Here is a 19864-nt window from a genome sequence, read left to right on the forward strand (position 1 = left end):
ATTCCCAGCTTCTGGCAAACAGAAGCTAGGGACATCATCCCTGCCCATCCTGGCTAATAGCCATTGATGGACCTATCCTCCATGAATTTATCTAGTTCTTTTTTGAACCCTGTTCAAGTCTTGGTCTTCACAACATCCTCTGGCAAAGAGTTCCACAGATTGACTGTGCATTGTGTGAAGAAATACTTCCTTTTGTTTGTTTTAAACCTGCTGCCTATTATTGTCATTTAGTGACCCCCTAGTTCTTGTATTATGAGAAGGAGTAAATAACAATTCCTTATTTACTTTCTCCACATCAGTCATGATATTATAGATCTGTCATATCCCCACTTAATAGTCTCTTTTCCAAGCTAAAAAGTCCCAGTCTTATTAATCTCTCCTCATACGGAAGCCATTCCATACCCCTAATCATTTTTGTTGCCTGTTTCTGAACAAGTTACTGGACTGCTCCAGTATTCTGAAAATAATCCTAGCCATGAAGCTTGGATTCTTACCTAAAATGGATCTTAAATTTTTGGTACAGCAGCCAATAATTTTTGACCTTACTTAGAATTTGCTTATGAAGTCTCTGAACAGCTTTCCCTTTTATTTTAAATTGCATTTCTGCACCTGTACTGATATGCAGTTTACAGTGTTAGTAAACAACAATAGAAAACACTGAATATATATAGGAAAAAGTAACAATTTTTAAATAAATGCAGACTTCCCAATTTTGTAGAAGTACATTTCAAGTGACATTTCTGACTGAACTGTTTTACCTTATGTTCCAGCTCATAAGAGGGAGATGAAAGGAAGGATAAATTATTATTTATTATTACTACCTAGCTCTTATTGAGCACTTCAGTAGATCTCAAGCACTTTACAAAAAAGATCAGCATCGTTATTTCCATTTTACAAATGAGGAAACTGAGGCAGAGAGGTGAACTGACTTGCCCAAGGTCACTTAGCGGCCCAGTGTCAAAGCCAGAAGGAAAATCCAGGTTTCCTGGAACCCAATCCAGTGTTCTGTCCATTAGGCCACACTGGGCTTTAAAAATTGAGGTTACAATGGGTTAGGCTTTGGACCACACAAATTCCAGAATGGTTTTCACTGCCAAGTTGAGACCATATCTATGCTTAGAAATACCCCTGACTCAGCCATTGGTGCTGACTCTTAAATATAGGCAAGGCAAGCCTGGATTTTCCCCAATACAAACATGGGTAAACCTCAGTTGGTGCAAACCCACCTGTATCTCCTTGTCTACAAATAAGGGTCAGGATTGATGCAGCTACACTGATTGGTGGCCATTCCTGGCCTAGTGAGAACTATTTCTAAGAGCAGACAGGGCTTGAGAATGGATACAAAGTAGAATCTGGAGCTAGAATTGCAGTAAAACAGTTGGGCACGGTCTGTTAATGACAAGCCAATGTATATAACCATATATCCAGGAGACAGCCATGTAATGAAGTGGCCTAGTATAAAGCCATTTTATACCTGGGCATTTTGGTGTTTAAAAATAATAATCCAGCAGTGCTACAACGAATTCAGTTACATTTGGTGTTAACATCAGTTGAAGACCTAGTGTACACAAGACAGCAGCAGCTTCTGGTATTTTTACCACTGTCAAATAAACCTGCTTCTCAAGAAGTTTAACTGACATGGTAATAAAAGCTTTGTAACCCACTGGAGCCTTGTTTACACTAAGACTTTTACTGATGCTAACACCAGGTGCAGTTGAACCAGAGACAGCACCAGTAGGATTTTTTTCCTAAAATTCCTCAAGGCAGACAATAGTCTAGGAGAAGTTAGACCTATTGGTTTACCTGTAATAGATCAGAAAGAAAAAAGCCGATAAATATTTGTATAAAATTAATATGAGGTATCTGTAGCATCAATTAGTGCATAGTAGACTATGGATGCACTATAAATGCCCCTTATGTCATCTAAGTAGAAATGTAAACATCATTGCCTTTGAGTGTGTGTGTGTAAAAATTAAACATTCTGCTGCATCCTCATGACTATCAATGAATTGAAAAAATCCTTGCACTTCTTAAATGAAACATTTCTAAAGCTTGTAGTGTAGCAGAGACCACTTAAGTATAAATTTACAGGATGGTAGAGTCATTTAGGTGACTCAGCTCACAGCAAATAATCTTTTAGAACTGTCAGTGGGATTATATAAGTAGTTAACCTATGGTATATAGGGGACTCTGGGGACATTGAACAGAAGTATTTGTCAGGACACTTACCACACTTGAAAGGCATCATTGGTACAATAAGTTAGTCTCTTGACCATTGTTAGTATGCAGTATATTGAGTAAAAATGGATTAGAAGCTTAAGTCACACATTCAAAAGTGATTGAGGCACTTAGGAGTTGACTTTCAATGAGATTTAGGCTCCTAAGTGACTGAGTCACTTATGAAATGAGAATTAAGCTCCTAAGTCTTTAAGTGCTTATGAAAATTTTATCCAAGACCTATTTCAAATTCAGCAAAATTTTATCTTTGCCTTTATATAATATATTATCATAATATAATATGTAAACTGTAGGACCCAGGGGCTAGTAGGTGCTATTATGCAGCCACATAAATGGCTGCATCTTGTGCTCCAGAATCTAAGCGTTCATTTAAAAGTCTCGCCCTTACTGGTTACACAGATAATTTTTTAAATGTGAGCCAAACATAAGGCCTTGTTTATGCTGATTTTTAGCCACTGGTATAGCTATTGTAGTGCCAAATTCCTAACATAGACATGACTTATGTTGGTGCAAGGCATTTTGCACTACTGTACCCAGGATAAGTCAGCCCACCTATAAAACCTGCTTTATTCCAGTGCAGAATATCTGTGTTGGGAGTTTGCGATGGTTTAGCTGTATTGGTGTATCTACACTAATGCAAAAATCTCTCATGTAGGCAATACCTTAGGCACTTCTGCCTCTGCCCAAAAGGGAGAGGGAAAGAGGAGAATATATTCCCTCTCCCGTATCAAAAGCCTCAGAACCCAAAAACTTTCTCCCAAAACTTCATGGGTGCCTGACTATCTTCTTCAGATTCCCCTGTAAACATCTATTATGCAATTATACCTTGTCAGTACTAAAACTTGCAGCATGTTAAAAATGAAAATTTGGGAGCAGCTTTTTAAAAAATTAATTTGATTGGGAAGGCAGTGAAGAGGTGGGGGGAGAGTTGCGTAATATAGTTCTAATATGCCAAGTAAGACATGGAGCCTTGTCTCGAACAAATCCCATGTGGCTTGATTACATAAGTGCCAGTTGGACTGATGATAATGGCTGTTCAGTCATGTGTAAACCTAAATATAGCTCTATATGATGGATTGTAGCCATTCCAAAAGAGCCTTTGTATTCTGTTGGATAAGTACCTTTTCAAAATTAGTGCCTTTACAAAGGTTTTTATTGTTGTGTTAGGCTGTATCCAGACATTAAATTGGTGTATCCCAATTACTTGCTGTTGATCGCTCATGGAAATGCTAGATTTCCATATCCCAATGGCTGAACTTTGTGTTAAATCAAATGATCACTTTTTAGCACTGCTTTACTCTCCAGGGTTTTTCCACCATCGACTGCAGTTTGTTCCTGACATCTCCAAGTAGGTCCTTTGAAAGGAGAAGGCTCTTCCTGGTGGCAGTGTGGTATGCAAACTCCCAGGCCAGCAAAGGTTGGGTGCACTGTGAAGGCAGTATGACTTGCCCATGAGGGGGGAAGAACACCTCATGTTGACAGGAGTGGCACTGACTGTCTCCTTAGAAAACTGCATCCAGCTCACTTTGAGCATGAGCAGGATGACATGAGCAGCATGAATGACAGCCAGGAAAGATTAAAATTTCTAGAGAACTCCTTCCCTTTCCCTTCAAAGATAAAAAATGTTTCGTATCTTCATATATTGCTCCATTTACAACTGTTGTTCTGAAATGTATAAAATTGTACAAAGATTTTTAAATGTGTTTATCATTAATGTTCTTTTGAAAATGGGGGTGTACATGAGATGCTGGTCCTTGATCCTGTCTGGAGATTTCATGGTAATGCTGGGGTTGGGGTTTGGGGTTGAATTGAGAGGTCATGTACTGCATATTTCCCAATATAAAATGGTCTTGAAGGCAAGGCAAACAAGGTTCTTGGGTTAGAAGTAGTTTGTCTACGTGAGTTAGTGTATTAGGCTTTCACCTCTGTAGAACTGGGTTTAAATTCTTGCTTAGTATACTTGTATAGTGCTTTCCTTCTTGAAAGTGAAATAAAGAATTTAACTGTTCCTCAACACCCCTGCAGGTTATATCCTCATTTTGCAGAGGGAGAAAGTAAGACACAAAGAAGTTAAGTGATTTGTCCAAGATCACACAGTGTCATTGTACAGGCCAGGGTTAGAACTCATGACTATCTGGCATCCAGCCGTCTGGATTAGGTAATTAGTGAAAATGACTTCAGTGTGACTTTACGCCTTACTTATCCACCTCATAAAACCACCACACAGTTGACGGTCCCTGCTCAATTAAGGATCAAGATTAGAATAGCAGTGTCCAGAAGTGCACCAGGTCAGTATTAAGATGGTTGCATAGTGCCTTCTGACCTTACAATTTTCAGGGCCCTAAAGTTCCAGAAACGGGGAAATCTGGCCATGTATTGCTGTCTCCTTTGGGCTTGTTGCTGGAGTTTGAGCTCTGGCATTAAGATGTTTCTTCCCATGTAGTCCTGCTGCCAAGAAAAGTAAAGAGCCATGCCAAGAGTTATGCAAAGCCTGCAAGTTTTCTTGCTTTCTGGCGCTGAACAAGGACCCTGATATGGACATTCTAAACCTCTCCTTCCAATACTAGAATCTGACTGGACAGGCCAACCTAACATGAGCTGACACTATAGATCCCACTGGGTTTTGGAAACAGGATACTGTAATATAGTAGCTGCACTGCTCTTGAGACGTCAGCAGATGGCACCAAACTGCAAGTGTGTTAACCTCTGTTCCCTCATTCCACTCTTCCTTGTTCTGTACTCCTTGTAAGTGTATCTAAATTTTCCAAATTCTTAAAAACAGTGAATATGGGCTGAAGTACATGTTGGGATTCTTACTGCCTTCCTTGCTTTGGGGACATTCTTCCTTGATCAAGTTGATATGTGACTTGTGGCTTTGAAACTCTTTGTGAATTAAGCTTCCTTGTTTGTCCCATTCATTCAGTGTGTTTCCTGTAAGAAATCATTCAAGAAGCTCTGGTCTCTCCATGAACACATCAAGATTGTTCATGGATATGCAGAGAAAAAGTTCTCCTGTGAGATCTGCGAAAAGAAGTTCTACACAATGGCCCATGTGCGGAAGCACATGGTTGGTGAGTTCTTGCTGCTTATATTTGCTGAGCCTGATAGCTTGTTGTCTTCCTGGTCTTAACTGTTTTTAATATATAACCTATAATGCAAGTAACCTAACTTCCTTAGCTTAATCTGTTAGAGGGAAACTAAAAATGTATGTCCGTAGTACTGGGAACACCAGATAGTATTCACCTCTATAGTACCAGTCTTTCTCCTCAGGAGTCCAGAATGAGAGATTTTGAGTGAAGTAATGTGTTTATGTTGCATTTTTAGTAACCTTTTTTCATAATGTGTTATATATATGTTGCAGCACATACAAAGGATATGCCATTTACATGTGAAACCTGTGGAAAATCATTCAAACGCAGTATGTCGCTCAAAGTGCATTCCCTACAGCATTCTGGAGAGAAACCTTTCAGATGTGAGGTGAGGCAGCCACTTTAATGATGTGTTGACAGGGTATGAGGCATATGCATCTAGTAGCTACAAATGTGAAAATGTCTTATCTATGTAATGAGATGCAGTTGTATTAAGGCTTTGGGAAAAAATGTACTCTCTGGGGAGAGCAGAGCATAAGTGCAGATAGGAGTAATGCAAAACTGTCAAGAAATCTGGGTTGGTTCAATGCTGCAGTGGAAGTAGCCAATTACGGTGTGTCATTTTTTCCTTTACTGGGAATATTATGGGGGCAGAAAAGGGGTATTGGTTTGGGGGGTGAGAGGGTAAAGCGGGTAAGAAGCTCTCCCTTTCTTTCCAAAACCAGGAATGAAGGAGGGTAGGAAGAAATCTTTAGACCAGTTATCCAGATCTCTCTTCCTAGCACCTTCAGGAAAAATGGAGGAAAACAAAGCTTGCCATCAGTGTTGGGGAGGATGAAGAAACAAAACATCCCTTTCTGTCCTAGCTTTGGAGGGGTGGGTGTAGTTCTAAACTTACCAGGCATCTACATGCCAAACTACAATAGGACTCAACAGAATCCAGAGAAAGTGCTGTTGGAAGAGTCCATTGTTTTCCCTCTTCAGCAGTGCAAGGAATACACTGAGCTTTCTAATGAGACAGCCTGTTAGTAAAATGAAGAGTCATTTTTCATATTACTTGTGGCCATTAGGTATCCAATGAGCAGTTTCAAAGCCCTGATTTTTCATAAATCTCTTTAAGGCTGTACCTCCTGGGTACACAAGATAATGCTCCTAATAATGGACCCCCCCCCCAAAAAAAAACCAAAAAACTGTGGGTATCAATAGTGTGTGTGTGTTTCATATATGCATTTTTAACTAGATGCCCTGCTGTTGTAAAATCATCTCTTCACTGTATGTTATCTTGGCGTGTGTACTGCTTTGGGGTGGTCTTCTGGATTTCTATATATGCAACAGTAGAACACCCTTCTGCAACTTCATTGTTTTCTTACCTGAGATGCCTGAAAGTCAAGGTCTGTGTCTGTTGCAGAACTGTGATGAAAGGTTTCAGTACAAGTACCAGCTGCGTTCCCACATGAGCATCCACATTGGGCACAAACAGTTCATGTGCCAGTGGTGTGGCAAAGACTTCAACATGAAACAGTACTTCGATGAGCACATGAAAACACACACTGGTAAGAACATATCGAAGAGAAATGCACACACCTCCAAGGCATAAACATGCCAAGTCTTCCACGTGTATCGGTCCCACCAAACTTATGCCTAAAGCCAGATTCAACCCAGATCCATCCAGTAGCTTAGTGACACCTGACCTCCTCTCCCGCTGCACTGTATACTGTATTTTAACTGCAAAGATGAGTGGTTGTGCATGTTTCTGTTCACGTTACTGTGGTTTGAAGAAGCCCGTTACCTAGCCTTTTTAGAGGTCTCCTCATGCACCATACTATGAAGCTGGGAGAGGAGCTCACAAAGATTGAGGGCTTTTTTGGGAAAGCAGTGTCGTCTGTGATTTTATTTTGGCCGTAAGTAGGGAAAAGTGTAGTCTGTGGAATATACAACTCATTGACCACTTATAGCTGAAGTAAATTGTTAGCAGAAGCTTTCAGCCTAACTGGCTGCTGTGTTTGTCTTATAGGAGAGAAGCCTTTTATCTGTGAAATCTGTGGCAAAAGCTTCACCAGCCGCCCAAACATGAAGAGACACCGCAGAACTCACACAGGGGAGAAGCCTTACCCATGTGATGTGTGTGGCCAGCGATTTCGCTTCTCCAACATGCTCAAGGCGCACAAGGAGAAGTGTTTCCGAGTCACAAGCCCCATTAATGTGCCGCCTGCTGTTCAGATCCCACTTACCACAACTTCTCCTGCTTCCGCAGTCCTTTCTGTAGCAAACACACCCACCTCCCCAACTCCACCCATTAACCTGAACCCAGTGAACACGCTCCCGCCACGTCCCATCCCGCATCCCTATTCACACCTTCATCTCCACCCTCACCCACACCATCCACACCATCTCCCAGTCCCCCCAGTCCCTCATTTACCCCCACCTCCAGCCCTTTTTAAGAGTGAGCCTTTAAATCATAGAGGCCAGAGTGAGGACAACTTTCTGCGACACCTGGCAGAAAAAAACATTTCAGCACAACACCACTAACACCTTTGCCTCCTGCCAGCTGTTTTTCCTGTTTTATGCACATGGAAACGTGCCCTCCTGGAAATTGCAGAGGGAGAGCTCGTGAAGATCTTTCAATCTCTCCTGGTACTCCCATGAATCAGTTAACAAACAAGAAAATTCTATTGGATCAGCAGTGATCATTTGAACCAGGGGAACCAAAGGGACTGAAACCCAATTTGCTTGCGTTCTACTGATGACTTTTATAAATTTCAAATACTGAGACTTGTGGAATTTTATAATTTCATATCAGCTGATGAGGTATGCTTGCTTTTATATCCTGGACTTCTCCTCAAAGAGGGGATGGGCCTGGTTTCCTTTGTACTAATCGGAAAGGCTGTGAGATTAATACAGAGCATTAATTGTATCACTGTGTATCGTAATGAATTCTTTTCAGCTTTTGGTGCTGGCTACAGAGTGAGCCAGCCACGTATCACAGTATATCAAGCATTATAGAGAAAGACAAAAAAATTTGTTTGTGTAGCTCTCCTAACGCACTCTTTATTTTACTACAGAAATTATTTTAGAGTTTTTTGTATAGACCTATTTAGTAGTCTGTTTCTAAAATGAAATGTATTTCAATAAGCGGTGTAATTTTTTCAGTGTAGCTGGACCTATGTTGTATAATAGATAAAATTTTATAATCATCAAAACGTGATTCTAAAAAGATGCAAATAGCTTCTATAGTTAAAGTTATTCTTACATCCATACAACTCAAAAGGTGCTTCAGAGAAGAGAGGGACCCAAGAGGTCTCTGGCAAGGCTGCCTCAGAAGTGGTGTTGATTTCAGAACTTTTATGTAATTTATTTAGTAGTTTTTAAACCTTACCTTTCCCCTTCCACAATGTCTCTTAGGCTTATTGAACAAAGACATTGAGTTACCATACTCCTGCTCTAGAAGTTTCATTTAGTTCAGTTAGATGGAAGTGTGGAATGGGTTAGAAAGGGACACACCTGTTGGGTGAAGAGACTCAACAGCTCATGAGTTATGAAGTCACAGGTGAGTGAGATATCTGACTTAGGAGAGGGAAATAAACTATTTCAAGTCAGCCAAGCATATCTTCTTTGATATAGGAAGGCCTGGTTTTAATGTTTGTTTATGGTATGATTTTAATTTTGGGATCATATCAAATGCTGCTCATTCAGATTGCTATTTTTAAATTCCTGGATTTAGGAGAGGGGAATTAAATTAGATTCACAAATGTGGTGTTTGGTTGATTGTAAGAATGAGAAGAGGAGAAATTTGAATGGGAAAATGGTGTTTAAGTAGACACATTGCTGAGAAAATGCAGTATGTATCCACAGTATGGAGCTCTGTCCCATAAACGTGACACATTCAGACAATATGGGATGATGCTGAGGGGTTCATAGTCCCCTTTTTTGGGCAAATCGGAGTTTGACAGTTGTAGGTTAGAAACCTTTGAATTTAGACAAGTCACTGTTTCATAATCTTGTGAGGCACTGAGTGAGTGGCAAATGACAAGTTTGGTGCAGAGGTGGTGGGCTTGGAAGGCCAAATGTATCTGTTTTAATCAGTGAGTGGTGGTTTTTCAGGTTTGTATTTTTGTTTAAATGACATTGAATATAGCAGCATTATGCAATCTAGGTAATTGTTGCCACCTTCAATGAAGACACAGAGGCCCACGGCCATTGTACTGTAAGTTTCAAAAATGTGTCCTACTATTTTATGCTGCTTTGTAAAATGAATCCCACCCAAACTCCATCTCCAAAGACCCCAATAGACTGCCATTTTAGTTAATGGACTGGGCTTTTGTGGCTGATCGATACCTTCAAAATAGCAGAAATGGTGGGAATTCTTCCTAACATTATTTCTTCAAGTTTAATGCTGTTCACTATTTTTTTGAAACACCACATTTTCCGTCTTTTGGGAATTAACTCCTTAGTTGATATTTTACAAACTTTCTGCCATCTAATCGTTAATGCTTTCTTTTTTCATAGGAAATTTTAGGAACAGGAATTAGGCCCTTTTGGGCCAACATACTCATTTTTGACTGAACTGAACGTACCCCCCATTTCTGAAAAATAAAAGAATGCGGGTTTTTTAAAAGTTTCTCTACAATATTTATATACACCCTTTATCTTCTAGGTGATAAAGCCACTCATGATTATGACTGTTGTATTTACTGTGGCATGTCCGCCCAGGAAAGTTCTATGCATTCCATGTGACATTTACACCCTACGTTTCTGTTGTGCCACGATTTTGTGGTCAGGCCTGTTATTAAATGGTTTTTAAATGCTAAAACAGAATCTTGGTAAATGAATTGTAATCCGGTTTTTAAAAATGATTTTCTTCTCAATAAATTTACAGTATTAGGCTGCTATTCAAAATTTGAGAATCTGAGACCGTTTTTCTCTTCTATGGTACACAGTAATTGTACATCTTGGATTTCAGCTGATTTTTGCCGCTGAGATATAGGAACTTCTACCATTCTGCAGAAGAAAGTGAAATTGGGCTAGGAAAAATTAACTTAATAGTCACATGTTTAATAGAATGTCATGGTACAAAATGATGTGAAGACAAATTCTCTGTAAGCATCTGGGGACAAACTTAAAATGGAATCTGACATGCTTGTCTAAAAGTGCTGCAATATTGTACCATAAAACTACAAACTGCAGTAACAGAGGGTAGGTGAAAATTCAAAGGAGAGATTTGCCATGGCTAATGGCATATGCCCTAAATTATATTAACATGGGCTTCATTTACAGGGTTCACGCAATACTGGAAAATATGACAAGAATTTGTCTAACACTTTACCATTGTTGTGAAGGGGAAAAAATATGCATGAGTTTTGTGTTAGCTTTATTGTGTGTGTATTTTATTGGCCTAAAGAGTTTTTTAGGTTATATTAAGTGTTTTGTTTGTTACTCAATTTTCTGGTGACAGCAAGGTATTAAAATTCAACAAAGTTCCAGCCTAGAGAAAATTCCAGCCCAGATGCTAATCCAGGAGTGAAAAGGATTTCGATACTTTTTGAGTTAAAAAACTATATAACAAACATGGAAATGTGGATTCACAAGATGCTTTCTCTTCATTTGTAGAGCTCTGACTCCTTTCCAAATTTGGAAGCTTTTAGCCAGTGTAGGCTAGTTGATTTCCTGTTTAAAGCTTATTTTTACCTACTTTGTCTTTAAAATACGTGTGGCAGTGCTTAGTCTCTCCAAGGAGCAGACCCTCAGGTGGCGTGTATCCCATAGCTCTGTTGAAGTAAATGCAGCAAAGGCAGTTTACACTAGCTGAGGATTTGCCTCCAAGTTTTGCGCGCTTCTGTCATTCCAGACTCAGCTGTTGAAGTCTGACGCACTGAATTCTGGCCCGTCCAAAATTTTCTAGAACCTAACTCAGATTTTATTTTTTGAACTTTTTAAATGCATTTTTAAAGGAGAAATTTCAGCAAAATTGACCAACGCTAGTTGTCACATGCAAAATTAACTTACAGTTAGGAGTCAGACAGCAGCAGTAGTGGGACAGCTGCCCTCTTTCACCCCCCCCCCCCCTTCAGTGAATTTAGTGCTTATGATAGATACAAAACTGCTAGTCTTGGAGAGAGAAGTCATTTATTTTCAGAAAAGGCAGTGGCAATGCAAGCTTCCCTATACAGTGTGTATCTCAGATTGACCTGAAAGGAAACCAGTCTTTCAAGATGAGAGAGCAGTTCTGTGTCTATGCCTGCCTACACAATGGTCGACTTTGCTGATACTGCTAACAATAGGAACGTTTAGCGTCAGTCTAATTCTTAATGGATAGATGTCCACTTAAAAAACCACCATTTCAACTAATACTAACACTGTTAATGAATTATGAAACAGTTGTTGGGGTATGATGATTTTAGATTTAGTATCTTGAGCCAGATTCAAGCCTAAACGGGGAAAGGCTCTATATCTCACCAGTTAAATCCACGATAGGTGGGATTCTTCTCTGTTTTCCTGGAGCTTCCTATGCACCTCATTGTTGCACCTTACCCTGAACTGTGAATTTCTTTGGTTTGCTCTTGTAATCTGTTGATCTTGTAATGATTATTGGTGGTGGTTGCTCTTTGATGGAGGAAGGAAGGAGGTAAAACTGAAGTGATATCATCTGAAACACAAGCGCTTCCATATGTCATTTTCACTTCTGTTTTTAACCAAGTAGGTGAGCAACAAAATGTAACTCTCCCACCTAAGAGTTACTTGAATTACTGTCTACCCCTTTGCAGTACAAATAGAATGATTAATGGTGCAACTACGAACAATATTTGTATGAGAGGCATTTTAGAAGTATTTTTCAGAGTGATATGTCATATTATCTAGTGATGTTTGGACTCTGAGACAAATGTTTGTGCACTGAAAGTTTTGATTTTATGATTGTGCATATGGATTGTATATGTACATGCTCTTGATTTGAAAGTGGTTGAGGGACCTCGTGATAGAACACCATGTGACTTGTAGTGAGGCCCATGAGTGTACTAAGTCAGTAATGCCAAACTTCCTAGCTCGTGGGAATTTAGCCCAAACTCTCATAAAAATATTTAAATGTTTTATGGTTTAATTTCCATTGACTAATAATAAAAAGGAAAAAACTCATAATTATAGACTTGAACTGTGCAATTTTACCCATTGAGATAGAACATCTTGTCTGTAAATAGAGGCTTAATTAAACTGTGTCTTTAAAAAGCTGCTTTGAGGGGAAATAATACCCAAGACACACATTTACCTGAGAGATCATTGAGATCATTTAAGTAAATACATGAGGCAGTTTCCATAACAAATATTGGGTACTTGATAGACAAGTAATAGCATTCTTGAAGCTTTTCCAGTCTATTGTGTAATACAGTATACTTTTTTTTTAAAATGGGGGGGAGGGGAGGGAGAATGGAAAAATTGTACTACCCATGCACATTAACCCATTTCTGAACTTTTGAGTTCTACCATTTTTCAGTCATGACTATTCAATTCCTCTCTATCTCAGGCTCTTCTCTCTCTCTCTCTTTCCCTCTCCCAATCTTATGATTTTAAAGTGGGCAAATGGGTTTTGGTTTTCAAAATTGGTTTTAAAAAATTGCTGTTGAGCTGAAAACTTGCATACTACATTTGAGACTGGGGTGACATATTACATTCCGATTTGAAAAATGTGTGTGTTATAACGGAGAATAGTTAAACCTTATTAAGGATGCGAGTGTTATCTTTATTATGCAATGTAACGTATGATTATTGATAACCATCTTGCACTGGACACTACCTCAACAAATCAGAGGTGCTCTTGACATTTTAGACCTTAAAGGCCATTAGCCAAAAACTTGTCAGTTTTCACTATTGATAAACACTTTAACATTCAAGTCTAGACTCTCCGATTTTTTTTCCAGGTACATCATCCAAAATTGTAACAGTTGAAGAAAGCAAAATTCCACATTTATGAATATGTAATAGTTTAACTCTTCTAAGGATTAAATAGGGAAGCTCTTGTCACAAAATCTTGCCATTTCTGAAATACTCATTAAGATTTAAATATCCTTTTATGCAACATCATTTGCTAACCTACATCTAAAGAGTTCACCTTACTACACTCTAATTTACTCATTTTGCTCACTACTTGATTCCACAATTTTGTGGAATTATTTGTTGATTTGCGTATAGGTGTCTTTACTAGTAGTTGACACTTACTTTGTCCCCTTTAAGAAAAGGGACAGGTTTAGCTGCTTTATATCAAGCACCTTCATGTGTACATAGATAAAACCTGATTTTTCTGCCATGATCTCAGGACACACACAATCTAAATAAAACTCAGACTAGTAAAATTCAATGTAGTTTTGATGCACTTTTCAGACAAAGGACCAGCTATGAATTTCAAGTAATAGAATCACCTATTTGGTGCTAACCTCTGTGTGTCTTACCATCAATTCTACCCTATCTCCGTACAACATCAGCACTACCCTTCTGTCCTTCAGTGTCTTGATTGAGGAAACCAGGTTTCCAAAACACATCCCAGTTCAAAATCTTCCTTTAATTTCTGATGGGGTGGCTTCCTCTTTGTCCCTTTCCACTGAGTGCCTCGGGGCTGTTTTTAGCTTTCTTCTGTCCTCCTCTCTCTCTTTCATAGTTTTTCATCTTTGAATATCATTTACATGTGAACATCACCCTGCTCCACATCTCAACACTTTGATCCCGCTTATCTTATCTCTCTTCCCTTCTGACTCTTGGATAGTGATTATGCTGCAACTTTCTAGTACAGAATATTTAAAAACTATAGATCTGGTTTAAAGTCCTTTTCCCATGACTCCAACTCCTGTATCACTCTTCCTAGCTTTCCTCTTATAGTCAGAAATCTAGTTTTCCTTGACCTCCAATCACTTTTCAGTAACCTTCTGTGTAATTTATTAACACTTCTGCAGAAATCTTAATCCTTTCCTATATTTCCTATTTCAGTTCTTCCTAGATCCGGTCCTTCTCACTAATGTTCAAGGAGACCAGAATGCTGCTACTAGGCAATTTGTTCTTGTTCCAGGAAGTAAGCTCACATCATCTCCTGTCCTATTTCACTAGCTTCAAAGTATCTTCAGATGCAGTCCTAAATTTTCCTTTATTTTCAGAAGTATTTGCTCACTCAACCATTTACTCCTCTGTCCATTCACTTGATTCCAGCCCCTCCACATGGCTGCAAAAAGCTGAAAGTTTGATGTTCACTTTATGCAGCTGTCTTTCTGAACTTCCCCCAATCCTCCCCAATATCTTCTAGTCACTCTTTTTAATTCTCTGAATAAACCACCTTTCTTTTCTACCCTGATTTTGTACAATAGAAGCTGCCTTTATTATAAGTGGTATAATATATTGTTCACACATCAGGTTCAGCTTCCTACATAATAACAAAACCACCATTTTTATTTTTTTTTTTGGCTGCTGCAGCTGGGGTTTGCACAGTGAACAGCTCTCTTCCATTCCCTTCACCCCTGTGTTGTCTGAAACCGAACAAAAGGACTCATCTTAGTTGCTTTTGAAAAGGGGAATAAAGACTGAAAACTGGGTTAGTTGGATGGGTAAATTAGACCACTGAGAATAGTCTAGCCTTAAGGTTTATCAATTCCATCTGAATTCATTCTTCTACCATTTGCTTTCCTTGACATAAACACCTAATTTAGTTTTTGCAAGGCAACCAAACTCCTAAGAGTTTGGCAGATAAAAGTTGGAGAGAGGAATAATTTTTGAATTATTAATCGCAGGTTAGACTAGATTCTGATGGTCCCGTCTGGCCTTAAAATCTATAAATCTGTTAGTCCTTTCATTTAGGTCCATGGTGGATTGTTACTGATATCACAAGGAGAGACTTGAAAATTTAAGGCAAATACTGTATAAAATGATGGGACTGGTAGAAGGCTTAATTTCTCTGAAGGAAAGATGAGCTAAAAATAAAGGATAAAACAATTTTCTGCATTTTCCACTCAGTAGTGAGTTGCCTTTTGGGCAGAGAACTCTCTATAAAATTTCCTTCCGGTTTAAGGTTCAGAAACACACTCATGATTTTGCTCCTGGTAACAATCAGATAATTTTGTGATTGCTAATCTTTAATATGATTGAGTAAAAAGTGGTGAGAATTATGTTAATTTCATGGCTCTCCCCAGGAATTTCTGCTTGAGCCCACCTAGTCATTTATTCTGGTGCTTAATGAGGAAGCCATTTGTGGGCAGCAGGGGGCACCCTTTACATTTGGAAAAGTAACCACAAAGCTCTCTGTAGACAATGTTGGATTATTCCGTTTGGTAGCTGAGCCTTTTCAAGGAGTATAGGGATTTAAGAGGGGTTTGGTGATTTTTATTCTCCTAAACTTTAGAATAATGGCCTGTCCATTTTTTTTCTTGTGAACAACTCTTTGACACTGCCTCCTGATCATTATAACCACTTATTCTGCTGCCCTTTTCACTGACTTAAAATGCCAAGGAAGTAGGAAATTGCTTCTGGTTATGAAATTCTTCAGAAATGTTTCATCATTCTTCTCTCACTGTGTCAGGTATTGGGAGTGACAGCCTTTTCACAAGAGCTGTGCCCCATATGTGTGGTGAACAGACTACATTTGGCTGTATATGACCGTAAATAGGTGTTTCTTGACACAGTAACACCAATGTAAAACAATTTTTGTACACAGCTTCCCTAGCTGCACGAGGCTGGGTTAGAAAACTAATCATTTAGAAGTTTGGAAACTGTCCTTTTACTTTATACTATTAACATTTTTTTTCAAACAGCTCGTCCATTGTCTCCCACTCACCCTCTACTAATTTAGCATAAGAACCAGTATCTGTGTTGATCTGTCTAAAGTGTTCTCATACTGTTGACTACAGTAAGCTAGGGTACTTCACCATGTACTTTAATATGAAGATTTTAAATGCCCAGTTTGGATTATTCTGAACTATTGGAAATGCTTTCACATTTCCAGTCCAAAAAGAAACATTGCTCTTGTTCAATTTCTTTCCCTTTCAACTAAGCTTGGAGAACTTGCAAGCTCTTCAAAAGAAGCACTCTGATCCAGCCCCCTTTTGAGATGCTATACTGATGTTAATATGACCCAGAGGATACTGAGCAGTGTTTACCCTTCTCTCTAGTCAAGGATGATTAGAGGATTTTGTCTTGCATTATTTCTCTAATTCCACCTCTATAGTAAAATCTACAATTAACAAGAATACTAAAACTGTGATCAGTTTGTATATAGTAGGATTGATTTGTTGATATAGTACAGAAATTCCTTGGACTTTTCTGACATGTTAAGAAAAACATCCAGTGAATCATTTAAAGCTAGATCTAAGCAATAAGCTAGACTGTTTCGTGATAACATCACTAAACAGATGGCATCTAAAGAGAAGCTAGCTAAAGGTAAACTGTAGTTGTTGGGGACACATCTCCCACTGATTCCATTGGATGTTCAGGATTGAACCCTTTGTCATATGAATTAGTCACTTGATCATACTAGCAAGAAAACAAAGATGGCCAGTTGGAGCTTATACCAGGATGAGGTGTTTGGCAGTAACCCTCGCCCTGTGGAAAATACAAGGGGCTTTTGGTGTTGAGATGGTTGCAAATGAATGAGACTATATACTCCTCTCTTTGGATTGATGCCATGATGGGGTGGAGAGGTGTCCACTCTGGTTTATGGTGCACCAGTGGCATTGTTGGGTCACCAGTTCATTATATGCAAGTTCCCACATTTCCTCTTCTGTAGTCTCAGACTAGCTCACAAGGCTCAATTTTTCTTCCTCCGAATGCTCTGACGTTTGCATCTGGACGAATCCAGTCAGACTGGAGTTTTTTCTTTTTATATTTATTCAGTTGCTAAGTTTCATTAGCAAGAGAGTGCACTTCCCCCAACTCAAGCATGGCTCTGAAAAATAAAGTTTATAACAGTTACACATTGTAAAAACTACTGTTTTATTAGCCCATCATTGTTGCATTGTATATTTTATTCTTGAGAGTCTCTGCTACCAGGTGTGCCATTTCGCAATGTTTGACGTGCTGAGCCTTTGGATGTGTATGTACAATAACCAATATTTTGCAAATGTTCAAAGTAAAAAGAAATGTCCGTCTTTACTGTGTATGTTGCACTAACCCTTCTTACAAAATCAGTTGAGGGAAGGTTTATTGGGCCCTTTTGTACAATATCAATTAATTTAATTTGTGTAATATCTTGAACACCAAAGGAAAGTTCCAAAATTGCAGGTCCAATAAAATAAGTCATACTATAAATAACATCATGTAGACTACAGAAAGAGAAGCAAAGTAACTACATTTCCATGTCGGAGAAGTTACTCAACATCTAGAGCTAGGATTCTTTTAAGAATTTAGGGGAGATGAGATTTTTCCCACTTTTTCTCCTCACCCCCCATTACAGATAACTCTATCATTGCACTTGGGAGCTGGTGCCAGTAAGCAATAAAAAGAAAGAGGTCAGAAGTAACCAGTGGAGAAGCTGCAGTATAGACACTGACTAATCAGAATACTGATAAGAGCCCCTGCTGTTTCTAATATTGAACTAAAAAATTAAAACCGTAAGGATCCATCAAACATAATTACTTTTCCTTATTTCAGTCTTGACTGTATGGAAAATCAATTTAGGTTCTTAACTGTGAGCTGCTGTGACTGTTGATGTCCTAATTTCACAGTTTCGTCTTCAGGTTGACCATAGCTGAGAGAGATGTGGTTGGGGCAGGAGATGACTGGAGTTCGGAACTGCTTTTATAAAATATTGTAGTTCTGTTTTTGTCACCTATGCTGGTACAGAAAGAGCAGTTCAGATTCTTGCATATGTTACAGCTAGGAAAGTGCTGTACCGATGTCTGCATATGTGTGGGCTTGAACACACTTTACACAACAATCCAGAAATCTCACAGGATACGCACGCTAGAAAACTTGCAAAATTAGGAGCTCATGAGGCAGCAGGTTACAATATAGACTCTGCTGTTCAACTTTCCAACAGGAATTCAGCCTTTTTTATGCCTTCGTAACTCAACACAGGATAATGAATTGAAGCAGCGTGTGCATCCCTGTCCAGTGAGACACCTAGATTTGTAGGCTTCCATATACTTGTTTGTTTAAAAGTTCTCCCTTTCGCCCTTCAGAGAGAAATATCTGGTGTCAGACTTTGCCAGCTAGACACCTTTCTCCATAAACGTGAGAAAAACAAGGAAGTTCATTAGAAAGCACTGCTGTGGCAGACAATCTCTGCCTGCATTACAGGGTTTTCTGTGATGCTCAGTATTCTAGTATTTGAGCAGCTCATGTATGTATTCATCGTCACAGCACTCTTGGGTGGAAGACATTATCCCCATTTTTATAGATGGGAAAACAGTATGACTTGCCTGAGTGAGTGGTAAAGCTGGGAACCAGACCCCAGATATCTTGAATCCCAATCCCATGTTCTAATCACAAGAACACAGATTTTTCTCTTCAGTTTCTTGTATGATCCTCTCTCTGTAAGGTTTCTCTAACAATGGATTGTATACAGTATAGTCAGGTGGTAGATACTATCAGTGTACCTCAGTGTGAGGTTCCACTTAAACTGATATGTGAAGGCAAAAGCCATAGACAAAAGGGATGACACATTTTACTTTATGACCCGGAACCGTATCCACTTCAAGCTCTGTTTCAGGTCTAGTAAGTTCAGAGCTGCTGATGGTGCCCTCTATCAGATAAGCCTAAATACCAAATACCATCTGTAGCCATAAAGATCCTATGGCAGTTTTCATATGATATGAGTTACTGTGTCCTGGTCAAATTCCAGTTTTTATAACTCTTCTGTCTCGTTACATGGGCCTTGTGATTTAAATTAGGTATGTTATCCTATACTTCCTGTTCTATCTGGACTGTTTATATTGCTGGATGCCTTGGCAATATAAGAGGGCATCTTCAGTGTGGCTACTGAAGAAGCCTATTTATCTGACCAGTTTAGTTGCAAATTTGTAACTGAAAATGATACAATCACCAAGAAAGAAAGGGACTGTATATTATAATATGCCAGTAACCCTATAATTAGAGTTGAGACTTTTTGTTTTAGAAATAAGCATGTATAAATCTTCTTGTTTTGAGGTGATTACAGCATCTGAAGGAAAATACCTACTGGAGCTGAAACTGCTCATAACTGTGAAGTTGTATGGAAAGTCGGATATATTTGTTGGACCTTTTTATGTTACAGAATATAACTCTTTACGTCTTGCACACTCATACAGCTTCGTGTATATTTGTTCACCTTGATTTTAAGCATGATTTGTATGACTTATCATAGTTAGTCCTCTGCGCCTTTTGACATGTTCAAAGAAATTTGATATAGAACTAAACGAAGTGTTTAAAAAATACTATACTCTGCATGCAAAGTACATTCTGCAATGTGCAGCGCTGAGAGATACATGTGAGCAGGTAGCCATTGATACCAAGTACTTCATTACAGACCATTCTTAATAAAAATATATTGTGTATATACCCTGTATTTGAATGTGTACTGGTTGAAATAAATAGTTGAT

At 38.8% G+C, this 19864-nt stretch overlaps 2 protein-coding genes across 2 annotated transcripts in view; one reads left to right on the forward strand and one right to left on the reverse strand.

Annotated features, from left to right (window-relative positions):
• The window catches only part of ZNF652 (zinc finger protein 652), a 34258-nt gene extending 24035 nt beyond the window's left edge, over positions 1 to 10223 (forward strand). The window contains exons 3-6 of the mRNA XM_077806059.1: positions 5162 to 5309; positions 5600 to 5715; positions 6736 to 6880; positions 7342 to 10223. Of these exons, the coding sequence (XP_077662185.1) occupies positions 5162 to 5309; positions 5600 to 5715; positions 6736 to 6880; positions 7342 to 7856 (924 nt within the window). The 3' untranslated portion in view covers positions 7857 to 10223. The remainder of the gene's footprint in view (positions 1 to 5161; positions 5310 to 5599; positions 5716 to 6735; positions 6881 to 7341) is intronic.
• A 1210-nt stretch (positions 10224 to 11433) lies between these two features.
• Positions 11434 to 19864, reverse strand: part of ABI3 (ABI family member 3) — a 51130-nt gene continuing 42699 nt past the window's right edge. The window contains exon 8 of the mRNA XM_077806061.1: positions 11434 to 17232. Coding sequence (XP_077662187.1) covers positions 17177 to 17232 — 56 coding nt within the window. The 3' untranslated portion in view covers positions 11434 to 17176. The remainder of the gene's footprint in view (positions 17233 to 19864) is intronic.

The sequence above is a fragment of the Eretmochelys imbricata genome, chromosome 27, assembly GCF_965152235.1.
Source record: "Eretmochelys imbricata isolate rEreImb1 chromosome 27, rEreImb1.hap1, whole genome shotgun sequence".
Taxonomy (NCBI): Eukaryota; Metazoa; Chordata; order Testudines; family Cheloniidae; genus Eretmochelys; species Eretmochelys imbricata.